Source organism: Anastrepha obliqua, chromosome 4 (genome assembly GCF_027943255.1).
Source record: "Anastrepha obliqua isolate idAnaObli1 chromosome 4, idAnaObli1_1.0, whole genome shotgun sequence".
Taxonomy (NCBI): domain Eukaryota; kingdom Metazoa; phylum Arthropoda; class Insecta; order Diptera; family Tephritidae; genus Anastrepha; species Anastrepha obliqua.
In genome coordinates, this window is record NC_072895.1 from 112,129,983 (window position 1) to 112,145,061 (window position 15,079).

The following is a 15,079-nucleotide window of genomic DNA, read 5'->3' on the forward strand; positions in this document are numbered from 1 at the left end:
AGTTCCATTATTAAACTTGAGAAATAAGTAGAGACGGGTTGGGCTGAGTGCATGTGCCTTTCTTCTGGATGTGTTTACCTGAGAAGTCTCAACCTTTTCCGCATATGGAATCAAATTTTTTTTCTACAAGGTGGCGCAAAATAATCACCCTGACATTGTACCTCAATCACATTTGAGACTTGTAAAATCAAATTCAATTTTGTTTACTTAGTAGCCAATTTATTGAAAAACAAAACTTATGATTAACATATAATATGTGCCACCTTGTATAAGCTATTCTTATTTATTTATTTATATAGTTATTAGACTCAAGGTAGTACGAGAGCGAAGACTAGCTACCAGTTCCTACAATTCGTAAAGCTTTTCCCAAATATTTTATTACTGCTTCTTTGACATTGAAAGTTTTAAGCAACAATTATTCAGCCCTCACCCACTGTACGGATATGTTCGCCACACCAAATACTTGCCGATAATCCACTTAGGATCAATAAACGCAAACAAATTTTGTACTGTTTTTGCTATTTGCCCGTAGCATTGCGTTTTGTTTTTAGTTTATTGCCACTGCCGTTGTTGCTGGCGCGGGGTGGTAGGCACATGATTAGTTGTTAAGTGTTTTGAATACATTGGCATTAGCTTTAACTAAATTTGTATTTGTTTTTTCCTTGCATTACTTATTAAAATGTATTGTTATATACACACATACCTACATACGTAAAAGTAATTGCGATCGCTTTTCTTGCGTGTTTTATTGCAACTTTTGCTGAGTTACGGCTGTTTTATTTTATTGCCTTTTTAGCCGTTTTCATTGCTTTAGTATTACTTAGCGGTTCCCAACAAGCTTGCAGCATTGCACTTTTTTATTATTTTATTTTTAGTTTTTACTCTTTGCTTTTATTGTGCCTTTTTAACTCACTTTAATTTATGTTTGGTTTTTTTGTGTTTTTTATTTGTTACTTTTTCATTCGATTTCATTACTTTGACATATGCGCTGCCATTGTCGGCTATCGTTGCAATATTGCTGTGACAGTTGTTCGTGGCGCCTCAGACGGTGCAATACAAAATCTGGCGCTTCATCTTATTTAATTTCACCTGTTGGCCTGCAGCGATTGCTTGTCGCACTACAGAGAGCGGGAAAAAGCGCGAGATAGAGGTATGGAGAGAGGGTGAAGTGGTGTTGTGCCTTGTGCGTGTTTACCATAAAAAATACAATATATCAACATTTATGGATTAGACGCGTTGGTGTGCGTATTTAAAACAAATTGACTGCAAATTGTTGCTCAAACGAAAATTGTGAATTGTGAAAATGTAATCTTTGTAACCTTTTTAAGTATCTTGTGCAAATTCAAAGAGTTGTTATTGCTTTAGTGGGCATCGAAGTAGCAAAAGGCGGTATAAGCAAAGAAAAAATAAACTGCCGGTAAACAATACTGACCTTTTCTGCTACTTAGTTTTAATGAATACAACTTATTGGTAAGTCGCCAAGTTAGCGCTTTTGGCGTAAAGTCTTTGATGCCAAAACTTAAAATTAGAAACATCAGAAATCCTTTTTTTTTCAATGGGTTAATGAATTTGTTTTTATGTTTAATTTTTTATTTTTTTATTTCTATTTCACTTAATTTCCCCTTCTTATTTCTTAATTAATTTAATCTTATTTTTTTAATTTCTATCTAAATTCGTATTAATTTTTTACTTACTGTTTCACTTATTTTAGATTTTTATCCTCTATTTCCTAATATTTTTTTATTTTCAATGTAATTAAAGTTTTTATTTTTTATTATTATTGACTTACTATTTAACTTTCCATTCACTCTTTAATTTCTTTTTTCTATTTTCTATTTAATTGCTTCTTCTGATTTTAAATCTTCATTTTTTGTCGAATTAATTTTTTGTTTTTAAATTTCTTATTATTTACTTAATTTCTTCTTGTATTTTTACTTCTTTATTCTCTTTTTAATTTACAATATTAATTTATTAAATATTTTTTAAATTTTCTTTTTAATCTCCATTTTCTATTTAATTGTTTCATATGTATTTTATTTTTATATTTTATATTTTGTTTTTTTGCTCTTTTGTTTTTTATTTACGGATTAATTATATTTCCTTCTTTAAATTTTATATTTAAATTATTTTTATTTTCTGTTTCATTTCTTCTTCTATTTGATTTTAAATTTTATATTTAATCAATCAATTTATTTTCTTCCTCTTTTTATTTTTCATTTCCTATTAATTCTTCTTTTGTGTTTTATTTTCTATCGACATAATTTTTTTCATTATCTATTTAATTTACATTTACTACTTATTTTTGATTTATACATTTTTTATTATTTATTTTCTATTTTAACTTTGAATCTCCATTTTACATTTAATAATTTTTATTTTTTCTATATTGTATTTTCTCACTTTTTAATTTTTATTTTCTGAAAAATTAAATTTCTTACTTTACATTACTCAAATTTTTGGTTTCTTTTTAGCTTTTCTATTTTCAATTTAATTTCTTGCTTTATTTTTTATTTTCTGTTGTATTTTTTAGTTTCTATTTAATTTATTTTTTAGTTTTAATTTGCCTTTTTTGTTTTTCTTTTAATTTATTTTTACACTTATTTTTACTTCTTCTTCTTCTTAATTGGCGCGATAACCGCTTACGCGATTTTGGCCGAGCTTAATAAAGCGCGCCAGTCGTTTCTTTCTCGTGCTAACCGGCACCAATTGGACACACCAAGTGAAGCCAAGTCCTTCTCCACCTGATCTTTCCAACGCAGAGGAGGCCGCCCTCTTCCTCTGCTACCACCAGCTGGTACCGCATCGAATACTTTCAAAGCCGGAGCGTTTGTATCCATTCGGACGACATGACCCAGCCAACGTAGCTGCTGGATCTTTATTCGCTGCACTATGTCTATGTCGTCGTAAAGCTCATACAGCTCATCGTTCCATCGTCTGCGATATTCGCCGTTGCCAACGTGCAAAGGTCCAAAAATCTTACGCAGAATCTTTCTCTCGAACACTCCAAGCGTCGCTTCATCGGATGTTGTCATCGTCCAAGCTTCTGCGCCATACGTCAGGACGGGCATGATGAGAGTCTTGTAGAGTGTTAGTTTTGTTCGTCGAGAGAGGACTTTACTGCTCAGCTGCCTACTTAGTCCAAAGTAGCACTTGTTGGCAAGAGAGACTCTACGTTGGATTTCAAGGCTGACATTGTTATAGGTGTTAATGCTGGTTCCCAAATACACGAAGTCTTTTACAACCTCAAAATTATAACTGTCTACAGTGACGTGGGTGCCGATACGCGAGTGCGCCGACTGTTTGTTTGAAGACAGGAGGTACTTCGTTTTGTCCTCGTTCACCACCAGACCCATTCGCTTTGCCTCTTTATCCAGTTTGGAGAAGGCAGAACTAACAGCGCGGTTGTTAAGGCCGATGATATCGATATCATCGGCATACGCCAACAATTGTACGCTCTTATAAAATATTGTGCCTGAGCGATTAAGTTCTGCGGCTCGTACGATGCTCTCCAACATCAGGTTAAAGAAGTCACACGACAGTGAGTCACCCTGTCTGAAACCTCGTTTGGTATCAAACGGCTCGGAGAGGTCCTTCCCAATTCTAACGGCGCTGCTGGTGTTGAGCAACGTCATCTTACATAGCCGTATTAGTTTTGCGGGGATACCAAATTCAGACATAGCGGCATACAGGTAACTCCTTTCTGTACTGTCGAATGCAGCTTTGAAGTCGACGAAAAGATGGTGTGTGTCGATTCTCCTTTCGTGGGTCTTTTCCAAGATTTGGCGTATTGTGAATATTTGGTCGATGGTAGACTTTCCAGGTCTGAAGCCACACTGATAAGGTCCAATCAGTTGGTTGACGGTGGGCTTCAGCCTTTCACACAATACGCTCGCTAGAACCTTATAGGCGATATTTAGAAGACTAATCCCGCGGTAATTGGCACAAATTGCAGGATCGCCCTTCTTATGGATTGGGCAGAGCACACTTAAATTCCAATCGGCAGGCATGCTTTCATCCGACCATATTTTGCATAGGAGCTGATGCATGCACCTTACCAGCTCCTCGCCGCCATGTTTGAACAGCTCAGCCGGGAGTCCGTCGGCGCCCGCGGCTTTGTTGTTCTTTAGGCGCGTTATCGCTATTCTCACCTCGTCATGATCGGGTAACGGAACCACAATTCCGTCGTCATCGATTGGGGTATCGGGATCTTCACATTCTCTATGACATGCGCAGCTGTCACCGTTTAACAGGTTCGAGAAGTGTTCCCTCCATAATTTAAGATTGCTCTGTACGTCAGTCACCAGATCGCCGTCTTTGTTCTTACAGGAAAACGCCCCGGTCTTAAAACCTTCTGTAAGCCGCCGAACTTTCTGGTAGAATTTTCGGGCGTTGTTCCTATTGGCCAGCATCTCAAGCTCCTCGCACTCACCTATTTCGGCCTCTCGTTTCTTCTGTCGGATAATACGTCTCTCTTCCTTTTTCAGCTCTCTGTAGCGATCCCACATGGCTCGCGTTGCGCCCGATCGCAGCGTGGCTCTATAGGCGGCATCTTTTCTTTCTGCGGCAGCATGACGCTCCTCGTCGTACCAATTGTTTTTTCGGGCTCGCCGGAATCCGATTTCTTCTTCGGCGGCGGTACGTAGGGAACGAGAAATGTTGCTCCATTGCTCGCGTATGCCGATTTGTTGGGCAGTGCTTTCGGAGAGCAGGAGTGAGAGTCGAGTGGCGAATCTTCTGGCTGTCTGTTGTGATTGCAGCTTTTCGATGTCGAACATTCTTTGCGTAGGTAGATGTACGTTTTTTGCTGCACAGAGGCGGGTGCGCAGTTTGGCTGCAACAAGGTAATGATCCGAGTCGATGTTGGGTCCTCGGATCGTACGTACATCTAATACACTAGAAGCGTGTCTTCCATCTATCACAACATGATCGATCTGGTTTCGCGTTTTTCGATCAGGAGACAGCCAGGTAGCTTGGTGTATTTTCTTATGCTGGAATCTGGTGCTGCAGACTACCATGTTTCGGGCCCCGGCGAAGCCATCAGCCTCTGTCCGTTACCGGATGTTTCGTTGTGCAGGCTGAATTTTCCGACTGTGGGACCAAAAATTCCCTCCTTGCCCACCCTGGCGTTGAAGTCGCCAAGCACGATTTTTATGTCGTGGCGGGGGCAGCGCTCATAGGAACGTTCCAGGCGCTCATAGAAGGAATCTTTGGTCGCATCGTCCTTCTCTTCCGTCGGGGCGTGGGCGCAAATTAGCGATATGTTGAAAAAACGGGCTTTGATGCGGATTGTTGCGAGACGCTCGTCCACCGGAGTGAACGACAGTACTTGGCGACGAAGTCTCTCTCCCACAACAAATCCGACACCGAATTTGCGCTCCTTTACATGGCAGCTGTAGTAGACGTCGCAAGGTCCTATGGTTTTCTTTCCTTGCCCCATCCATCGCATCTCTTGGATGGCAGTGGTGTCAGCCTTTGCTCTCACGAGGACATCAACCAGCCGGGCAGAGGCACCTTCCCCATTAAGGGACCGGACATTCCAGGTGCATGCCCTCAAATCATAATCCTTATTTCGTTTGCAGGGGTCGTCATCAGTAAAGGCAGTTCTCATCCGAGGCTTTTTTAATCTTTTCATTGGGGGGGATTATTTTTATTAATTTTTTTCTATTTTGTATTTAATTTCTGCTTTTATTTTTTTATTTTAATTTATCTATTTTGTATTTTCAATTTTCTAGTTAATAAACTTTTTAATACCTATTTTTTATTTAATTTTTATGCTTTTATTTTGCTTCTATTTTCCATTAAATTTCGTTTCTATATTAATTCTAGTTTTCATTTATAGTTTTTATTTTTTATTTCTCTTATAATTTATTATTGATTTTAAATTTATCTACATTCTAATTTTTTTTTTTAATTTTTTCCATTATTTATATTTATTTGCTGATTTCTATTGGATTTCTTATTTTACTTTTATTTTCTATTTCCTCTTTAATTTCTTTCCAAGTGTTTTAGTTTCTATTTTGAATTTAAATATTATTTTTTAATTTCATGTTTTCTATTTAACTTTTCACATTAATTTTAATTTATTTTAATTTTATATTTTTTTAAGTTATTTTTTATTATTTGTTTTAAATTTGCATCTACCATTTCTAGAAAAAATTGATTTTCTATTTAACTTATTCTATTATTTTTTATTTAATTAATTTTTTATTTCCTATTTCCTTTTTTCTATTTTTTTCTAATTTAATTTATTTTTATTTCTATTTTTTGCTTTTTTTGTTATTTTCCTTTTTACTTTTATTGGTTGCTCTTTCTCATTTTCTATGGTGTATTTTTTCGACTTACGATTCAAATTCAAATTTTTAAACCGGCGCGTAGTAAGTTCGGCCTTAATTCACAAAATTCGTTACATGCGAAATTCCAATCGACCTCTCTTTTCCCAATCATTCCTGCTTTTCAATATTCTTATCACTTAAACATTGTTTCGCGTAAGTCAACAACCGCAAAAAGATTACAATCTTCTGCTCCCTCTAGCCATTTGGTGCTGGGCTATTCAGTTCACTTAGTTCCCAGTGCTTACAGATCTGAATCCAATAACCTCATTAATTGCCTGAATTGGGCTCTGAAATCAAATATAATTAGACAACCGCGACAGTTCATAATCAGAGAAGGCATTAAATTAGTCATTTTAATTTCTGTGAACTTTTGACTAAACAACAATGTCAACTCAGCACTTTCTAGCGCTTCTATTCGTACGTCGGTTCAGAACTTTGTAGCACAAAGTTTCTAATAAAGTTTGATTGAAAATGTGAAATTTTTTTTTATTTTTTACATTTTATTTCGAAACATGTTGGTATTCGATAAGCATTTCCTTCATTCAAGGAAATTCAATTCAATGGTGGTCTTTTCATCATCATGAAACTAGTTCTGCTTTGAAATGGTCCGATAAGGTTTTAGTGTTCACTTGTTTCTAAGATGCACTCGTAAAGTGCTAATTTGCACCATATCCAACTAAGCTTTGGATGTCCTTTCACCTAATATAACAAGTAGCGCGCGTGATATTGCTGTTGTAGCAGTTCATCAAGCCCTGCCAGTGCGGTGTAGTTACCGCTCGTCTTCGTCTATCTCATCGAACTGTAGATCCAGGAAACATGTTGGATTCAAAAAGGGGAGGGGTGTTAGGTATGGCGGTTTAAGAGGGTATGCGAATAGGTAGTTAGTATCGTGCGATTAACCTTCCTATGACGGACATTTATATAATATGCAGGTGTAGATTCTGGATAGGTATAAGTTTAACATCTAGAACATCATTGTACCAAAGTAATGCGGGTCTCACGAGGCAGCTGAATATCTTAGTCTATGATAGGTGGTAGTTGGACTCCGATAAATATGTTCGGGGGTCGGGAATTGAGGGGGGGTGATAATCGCTGTTCGGTCAAGGCTTGCTAAGCGTCTTCCTTTGCTCCTTAATCAGCATAGTAGCATCGTTGTGGAGATACGCAGGGGAGACATCAGGACACATCCTGTGGCTGTCCTGGTGGCAGTATTTTGGCAGGTTTGAAGTTAGTCCATTGCGAATCACTAGTACCAGCCGACCTGACGGGCGCAGCATAATTCAACGAATGATCGGCCGATTGCTTTAAATGTTGCCAGCCACATTTTTTTGTACTTGCCCCGAGTGCTAGCGTCTATTGAGGTGAGCAGCTTGTTGTTGTTTCAGTCTTTAGTGGTAGTTTGACCTTCTTCGTCCAGGTCGTAAATAGCGCGCATATTTTTGTTGTGGGTGAAACTCTTAATTTTCTCGTATTTCATTGTAAATCCAACAAAACATTCATGCGCGAAGGATTTGAATCCATAGCACATAATTCATTTATCTTTAAACTGTTACACATTTGATACAATCAGTCATTTCTCTGCCAACCTTCGGAAGATCTTCAAATATTTCCGTTGCTTTCAATGTTTGTTTAGGGGCTTTATTATATCTTTTCGGCAGTTCGTTCCTCCTGCTTCTTCAATTATTCATTTCTTCAATTGGGAAATGGCACAAAAAGTTTTGCAGACCTCAAAAAAATTCGACCACTTGTATAACTTAAAAAACAAACAATTCAAAGCGATTTCCAGGTTTAGTTATGTAACTACTTTCTTTCCGTGCCATTTTGTCTCCTAATAAATCGCGTTCGCAACAACCAAATGCACTTGATTTTAAATTTTGTACTGTTTTCTCATTTTTCTATATTGACTACATTCAACGCCAACAGATGATTGCTGACAGATGGGGGAAATGGGTAATTTGATATGGAAGTGACAGAAAATATGGAAAAACTGGGGATGCAAAAAAATGCAAAGCAAGAAAAAACTAGTGAGGCGTAGCGATAAAAAACGTGTAAATTCAATATCTAAAGATATAGTAAAACTGATATACATACATACTCGCATGTACATTCATAAGTCAATGCTTTACAAACACGCAATTGTGTCTACATACAATGAGCTTGGACGCTTACATATCGCTCAACTGCACCAGAATAAATTAAGAAATCAAATTTAATTAAGTATGAAAAATGAGCGAAATGCTATGTGAAGAATCAACAATCAAGCTATTTATTGCTTATCGTTCGTGCCCTCCAAAAGACCTCTCCTAGAGTGGAATCGATTGAAGAAAAAAATAGTTACATACTTTTACTTTTCTATGCGAGCAATGGGTGAATTTCACACGCCGATACCCGGGTGCAGGTAGTAATCGGTCGCATTGAATATCTTTTCCCCCTTTCGATAAATATTTACCTATTTTACAAGTACATAATTATTATTTGGAAGGAAAATTATCCAAAGGGCTCCATGTCCTAGCTGAAGTAGGTCAAGTTGACTCAAGCGCAAATGAGAGTAGATTAATAAGTCACTGCAAATTAGAATAGATGGCATTGCCACATCAAATTCAATATTTTGCTTGTCAAAAAGCATATTTTAAAACAATCCACCCTAATTTCCTAACTGATACGTCAAAGCTGGCCAAAAGTCGAAAAAAAAGTTTCTAGATAGAGTTTTTTTGTCTTTGGGTTGGCTACAGTAATGCCTTGAGTAGTGAAAACCGTTCATAGCAACGTCCTGTACCCTAAGTATCCTCTGTATTTTCAGTCGCAACGTGGCCTTCGTTTGAGCATCGTATTACTGTCGATGAATAGTGAAAGTTGTACACATTTGAAAGATTTTGTAATGGAGTAAATTGAACAAAACCAAATGGAATCATCTTCGGAAGGTTAGTAAAATACGAGAAATCTTTAGTACATATCAATACCTCGACACAAAATTTTTAGCTGCAGCAATACGCAATTTTTTTTATAAAATTTGAGTTTTCAAACTGTATAGTAATACAACGCCGTCATAAGCTGCTTTGAAACCTATTAAAGGTTACTCAAAAAAGTAATGGTTACTGAATAAAACAAGATTCAGCTGCTACCACTTGCTACCTTGCGACCCCGAAAACATATAAATTTACATGCATCTTGATTATGTTCTTGAATATATGCTATTTCACGTGAGGGGGTGGCCAATAGGGGTGGAAGGGGATGGATTTTCAAAATTTTAAGATCAAATTCGTAATCAGCGACCCCGACAACCCCCGAGTAAGAAATTTTGAATCAATTACTTAATTTTTTGAGTTTTGGCCAGCTTTTCGGGAATCGGCCGCACTGTGAGCCAGTCAGTCAGCCTGTTGCCTTCGAGTATTTTCGTGAAAAATGGACGAAAATGAATTTGGGATTTCATGTGCTTTTTAAACTCGATTTTCTGCACGATAAAAACTATCGACCGAATTAAATATCCAATTTTGTTTTTGAATAACTTTTATACTACAACACTCGCCGTCGTCAACGTGCAAAGGTCCAGAAATCTTCCGCAGAATCTTTCTCTCAAACACCTCAAGCGACGCCTTATCGGATATTGTCATTCAAATGTGAAATGGAATCCGAAAGATGGTTGCGTATCTTCAACGAGTTTTTACGCCATTTCCTAAAGGTAAACGAAATATGGATTGCATTACAAGACTCTACATATCAAGAAACAGTCGAGTAGGATAAACTTGTCATTCACACCAGAGTCAGTTCTGCGTTAGAAACTGGAACGACTGGGACTTACATCGCGTCCAAAACTCTCACATCAGTTGCATTTCCTAAACAATTATGGGGAATATTTATGCTGTAACAACAGCAACAGCAAGGGGACCAAAAATTCATGGCGATAGTTTTATTGAGTCCACAGAGCTGTAGGAAAGGTTTGAAGCTAAAGCAAAGGCCTTGGCAAAGCACAAATTCCATTCACCAATACAACAACCTACCGGTGCATAAGACCGCAGTCGACACGAGGAGTAAGAGCTAGTTTTCCCTCAGTCGAAAAAAACACGAGTCGTTCCGGTACTTATAACCGGCTGCCATTTATGGTCGGGATATTGCGGAAGAATCGACCACGAAATACAGAATATATGTCCGGCGGAGGTATACCGTACGATACTAACCACCTATTCATATGCCCTCTTAAACTCACTCACCTAACACTACTCTTCCTCTGGAGCTCGACCGGTTAGCACTTTTTCTGGACCTACCATTAAATGAGTTAGACGATGACGAGCGGTAACTACACTGCACTGGTAGGACCTACAACAACAACAACAGTCGCAATGGCAATGCCAAAAATGCATTAAATAGGTTATAAATTGCTACCTCATCCAACATATTCTCCAGATTTAGCGGCATGTGACTCTTTTCTGTTTCCAAAAATGAAGAAATGGCTCGGTGGTAAACAATTTTGTTAGAATGAACAGGTGATGATAAAATAAATGCCCGCATTGAGGGCCGAGTAATGCGTTCTGCAAAAAATGTATCAAAATATTTGCAAACCTCCCAGTAGTGTCTACAGCTAAAAGTAGGCTATGTTAAAAACATACATATTTTTCGCCGACTAATGTTTTTTATTTCCAGGGCTTATTGTTCCATCTTATAGAGAGGTAAAAGAAAGCTAAAGAAAAAAAACTTTATTTAAGGGGTTAGATCACCGTAGAAGCAAAAAACCTATTTTGAGAATTTTTTTCAGTTTGATCTTTTTTTCAGTTAAATATAAATTTTGCATAAGAACCCACAAATAGTATAAATTATATTAATATATATGTATGTATGTATGTATGTATGTATTAGGTTGGGGAATAAGTAGGTAGCGTTTTTACCGAAGACTTTTATTTAAACAAAAAAAAATAATTATATACATTAGTTTATCAATTATATATTCGTCGTTGCTGTTTACAACTTCTTTCCACTTCTCAACCAATTTTTTGATGCCGTTCCGCCAAAAATCACCTGATCTAGTGTGAAAGAAGTTTTTGCGCCAGTTTTTAAGGACTTCTTTGTTATCGAAGGTAATGCCCTTCATATTCTTTGACAGGGAGCGGAAAATACTGTAATCGGTCGGTGCAAGGTCCGGAGAATACGGCGGATGCTGAAGGGCCCCCCATTAGAGCTCTTGAAGACGGGCGCCCTCCAATCATTTTCATCGACCCTAGCGTCAAGGTAAATGTGAAATATTATCGGGAAAGTATTCTGGAGGTTGTTTTGAAGCCGTGGGCAGACAAAAATTTTGGTGGCAGATCATGGACGTTTCAACCGTCTCACAAAGCTCGAGTGAACCAAGAATGGCTAAAAAACAACGCTCCGGACTTCATAACGTCCACACAATGGCTCTCAAATTCACCAAACGCCAATCCGATGGATTATTCAATCTTTGGGCCATTTTGGAGAGCAAGGTCCGAACTAAAAGATTCACCAGTCTCGAGGCGCTGAAAAAAACCAATGTCCACGAGTGGGCCAAAATACCTGCAAGTCATATTCGGGCAGCTTGCGATTCGTTTCTGGACCGTCTCAAGCCATAGTCAAGACAAAGGCAAGGCGAAGTGATCATATCGAGCAGTAAAAGTAAATTGATTCTTAAAATTGTATTATTTTCACACATTTTTTACTTTGAATTGAATAAAAGTAATTTTCCAAACTATATTTATAGCCTTTTTAATTGGTTACACTTTGAGTGCCGGACCCTGTATTAACCAGTATGACAATTTCAGCTTTGTGTTAATTCTTTTGACTGTGGGTGTACTCGTATATTATTTTTATTATTATTTATATTTTTAACATTTTCCCCACCTTATTTATTTCCCGCATATTTTAAACAAAAGCAAAAAGTCGTTTTTGTTTATTTAATTTCTACAGTAACCTCTTCAACTGCAAAAATTGTACTGCTGTCGTTTTCAGATGCGCCTGTTTTGAATGATGTGTGCGACAACGACCGCGCCGGACTACAGTCCACACCAAACATTGACTTATTCGGAAGGCATTTGCAAATGTTTTTTATGCATCGTTAAAGTCTCGTGGCACAATCATTTCTGATAGTAAAGTCTGCATTGTTATATTATTTGGAGGCATTAACATTATAAATCATAATTGTACACCCGTAATGCACTCATAACAATTATCAAAAAACAATAAATCATATGCGCCAAAGCTGTGATAAGCGTCCAAAAAGGACATATATATATGCGCATATATATTTCTTTTCAATAAAACGTATACAGTCATGGCAGCGAAGGGCAAATATAAATGCAGTTTTCCAAAAATCGCAAGCATACAAATAGCAAATGCAAACATTTTCTATTTATAATCTTTTGAAACAAAGTCTACCTCTCTTTTATCTAACTCACCAACACATTCGATTGTGGTGTGTATAGATAACGTAATTTTGGGTCAATTCGCATAATCAAACACAGTACAAAGTGTAGATTCGTTTCGACGAGTTTTACCAACAACGAGCAAAACAGCTCTGTGCTGCACACAAACCACTCATCATCGCATTAATCTAGCCGTAATCTACTAATAAATACCTTAAACAAAATCTACTTTTAGGCAGTCTGCTTCAACATTTCCAATAACACACGCACACCCCGTACCGTCTACGGTATAATGAATCCGTTAAGCGACAACATACCACCCGTCATACGTCCACTCTCACCTGCTTTACAGAAAATCGCCGGCGAGGAACTGAACGAAGTGCCAAGTCGGGTAGCCGACGATGTGCTCGCTCTACGCCAATGGATACACAAACAACCGCATTTGTGTGCGCGCACTAACGATCAATTTCTTGTTGGCTTTCTGCGCGGCTCTAAGCATAGTTTGGAGAAGGCGAAACAGAAAATCGATCGTTATTACACGCTGAAGGCAGCCTTGCCGGAGATATTCAACGAGCGGCGCCAAGTAGATGATCCGTTGGTGTTGGAAATTGTGCGTTTGGGGTAAGAATTTAGTGCTTATAAGATCGATTGCAGTGCTAGAGCAAAGTTATAACGAATTGCTTTACAGTGTTATACTACAGATATCGCTGCCCGAGGACTACCCTGGACCCTGCATCACAATTATACGCGCCTGCTCATATGACACTACCAAATATAAATTTGCTGATATTATACGCGTCGGCTCGATGTTTGGCGAAATTATGACTATCGAGGATGACAACTCCACAGTTAGTGGATATATAGAGGTTATGGATATGAACAATGTGAGCGGTCAGCATTTCTTGCAACTAAAACCGGATCTACTACGTAAATTCTCGACTTTCGCTGAGGAAGCGATGCCGTTGCGTCAGCGTGGTACACATTTTATTAATGTGCCAACGCCTTTCGAGAAGGGTTTCAAGACGCTGAGCACATTCTTTTCAGAGAAAATGCTGAGCAGGGTTGGTGTGGGAGCTTTATTTTTTATTTTATTCTTTATTTTTTGTAATATTTTTTTGTTTTTATACTTTTGATGAGCAAACTTTTAATAGTTAAATTCTTTTATGTACGCAGATTTCCGTCAACTCCAGTCCGGAGGCGTTGTTCGATTTTGTGCCGCGCGAATACTTGCCACAGGAATATGGCGGCGAAAATGGTACTATAGAGGATATTATTGAGCGCATGGAGGCGAAATTGCTGCGTTATCGTGACCACTTTTTGCTTGAGCCGCAATTCGGCACAAACGAGAAGCTGCGCGAGGGTGCACCCTTCAGTTATGAGAACTGTTTTGGTCTGGAAGGTTCATTCCGTAAATTGGAAGTTGATTAGTCAAAGCTGCTTTAATTTATAATTACATAGTAATTTTTCAAATGTATAGACTCATATTTGTTTTAAGAATATACGTAAATATGCATACCGTTTCGTTCTGATGCTGCGTTTTATTCGAAGTAATTTTTTTTTATTTTTTTAATAATTTTTTATTTATTTTTTTGTAAAAATGATTGAGCATCTGAATTTGCAATCACCAATTGTTGTTGTTGTTGTTGTTGTAGCAGCACACACATTTGCCATTCACGTACAGAAATGCTGTTGGACTGGCGGTCCTTGACCTGAAATAAATCTGGGTCATTCCGGACTGCCGTGGGAACGAATGCTCAACATTTTTTTATACTCGTATAGAGGAAAACAAACAACAGAGTCAGTAAAATAAATTGTCAAAAATCTACGCAATTTTTTACTCAGTTCAAACTTGTACTTTATTCAACATCAAAATTTAATGAGCTTCAAAACTGCATACTCGAAAGTTTGCTACTAATTCTGATAAAAAAGTTTGAAATTTTGAACAAAAATTGTTGATTTTTTGCTTTAATTTGCACAAAGTTTGAAGCTAGACGAAATAAGTACATTTTAATAGCAGAAATTTTAAAACTAATTAAGAAACAAATATAGTTTTCCTATGACTTTCTTCAAGACATAAAATAATTTTTAAGCCAAAGCCTTAACTATAACTGTGAGTACCCCAGGTACACTACAAGTAGCACTTACGTGCCGTTTTGATACCACATTGTGAAAGGACTTAGGGAGGAGAGAAAACCGTCTACAGCCATTCAGTGCTGTTGATGTAGCGGAGGAGAGAAAAGAGATCTAGGCTGGAGAACTTCTTCAAGTCATCCCCAAAGGGCACGCTAAGGAATCTCTAGCGCCTAGCCGCCAGAGCCGGACATTTGCAGAGAAAGTGTTCCACAGTCTCTTTCTCTGCATGATCCCCACAGCTTCTGC

General features: G+C 37.6%; 1 protein-coding gene across 2 annotated transcripts; it reads left to right on the plus strand.

The window, feature by feature from the left end:
- Window positions 1–1,003: 1,003 nt before the first annotated feature.
- On the plus strand, window positions 1,004–14,226 carry LOC129244589 (alpha-tocopherol transfer protein-like). Of its 2 annotated transcripts, none has more exons than XM_054882311.1 (4): window positions 1,004–1,150; window positions 12,936–13,321; window positions 13,389–13,761; window positions 13,874–14,226. In XM_054882311.1, the coding sequence occupies exons 2-4, from the start codon at window positions 12,993–12,995 to the stop codon at window positions 14,126–14,128; spliced, it is 957 nt and encodes a 318-aa protein (XP_054738286.1). In that variant the 5' UTR covers window positions 1,004–1,150; window positions 12,936–12,992; the 3' UTR covers window positions 14,129–14,226. The 2 variants fall into 2 exon arrangements, with proteins under 2 accessions (XP_054738286.1, XP_054738287.1); XM_054882312.1 differs by lacking the exon at window positions 1,004–1,150 and adding an exon at window positions 1,187–1,470.
- Window positions 14,227–15,079: the final 853 nt, after the last annotated feature.

Coding starts and splice junctions, on each gene's coding strand:
- LOC129244589 (XM_054882311.1), top strand. CDS start 12,993: ATGAATCCGTTAAGCGACAACATACCACCCGTCATACGTCCACTCTCA. Junction 13,322..13,388: donor TTGGAAATTGTGCGTTTGGG/GTAAGAATTTAG, acceptor ATTGCTTTACAG/TGTTATACTACAGATATCGC. Junction 13,762..13,873: donor CAGAGAAAATGCTGAGCAGG/GTTGGTGTGGGA, acceptor TTATGTACGCAG/ATTTCCGTCAACTCCAGTCC.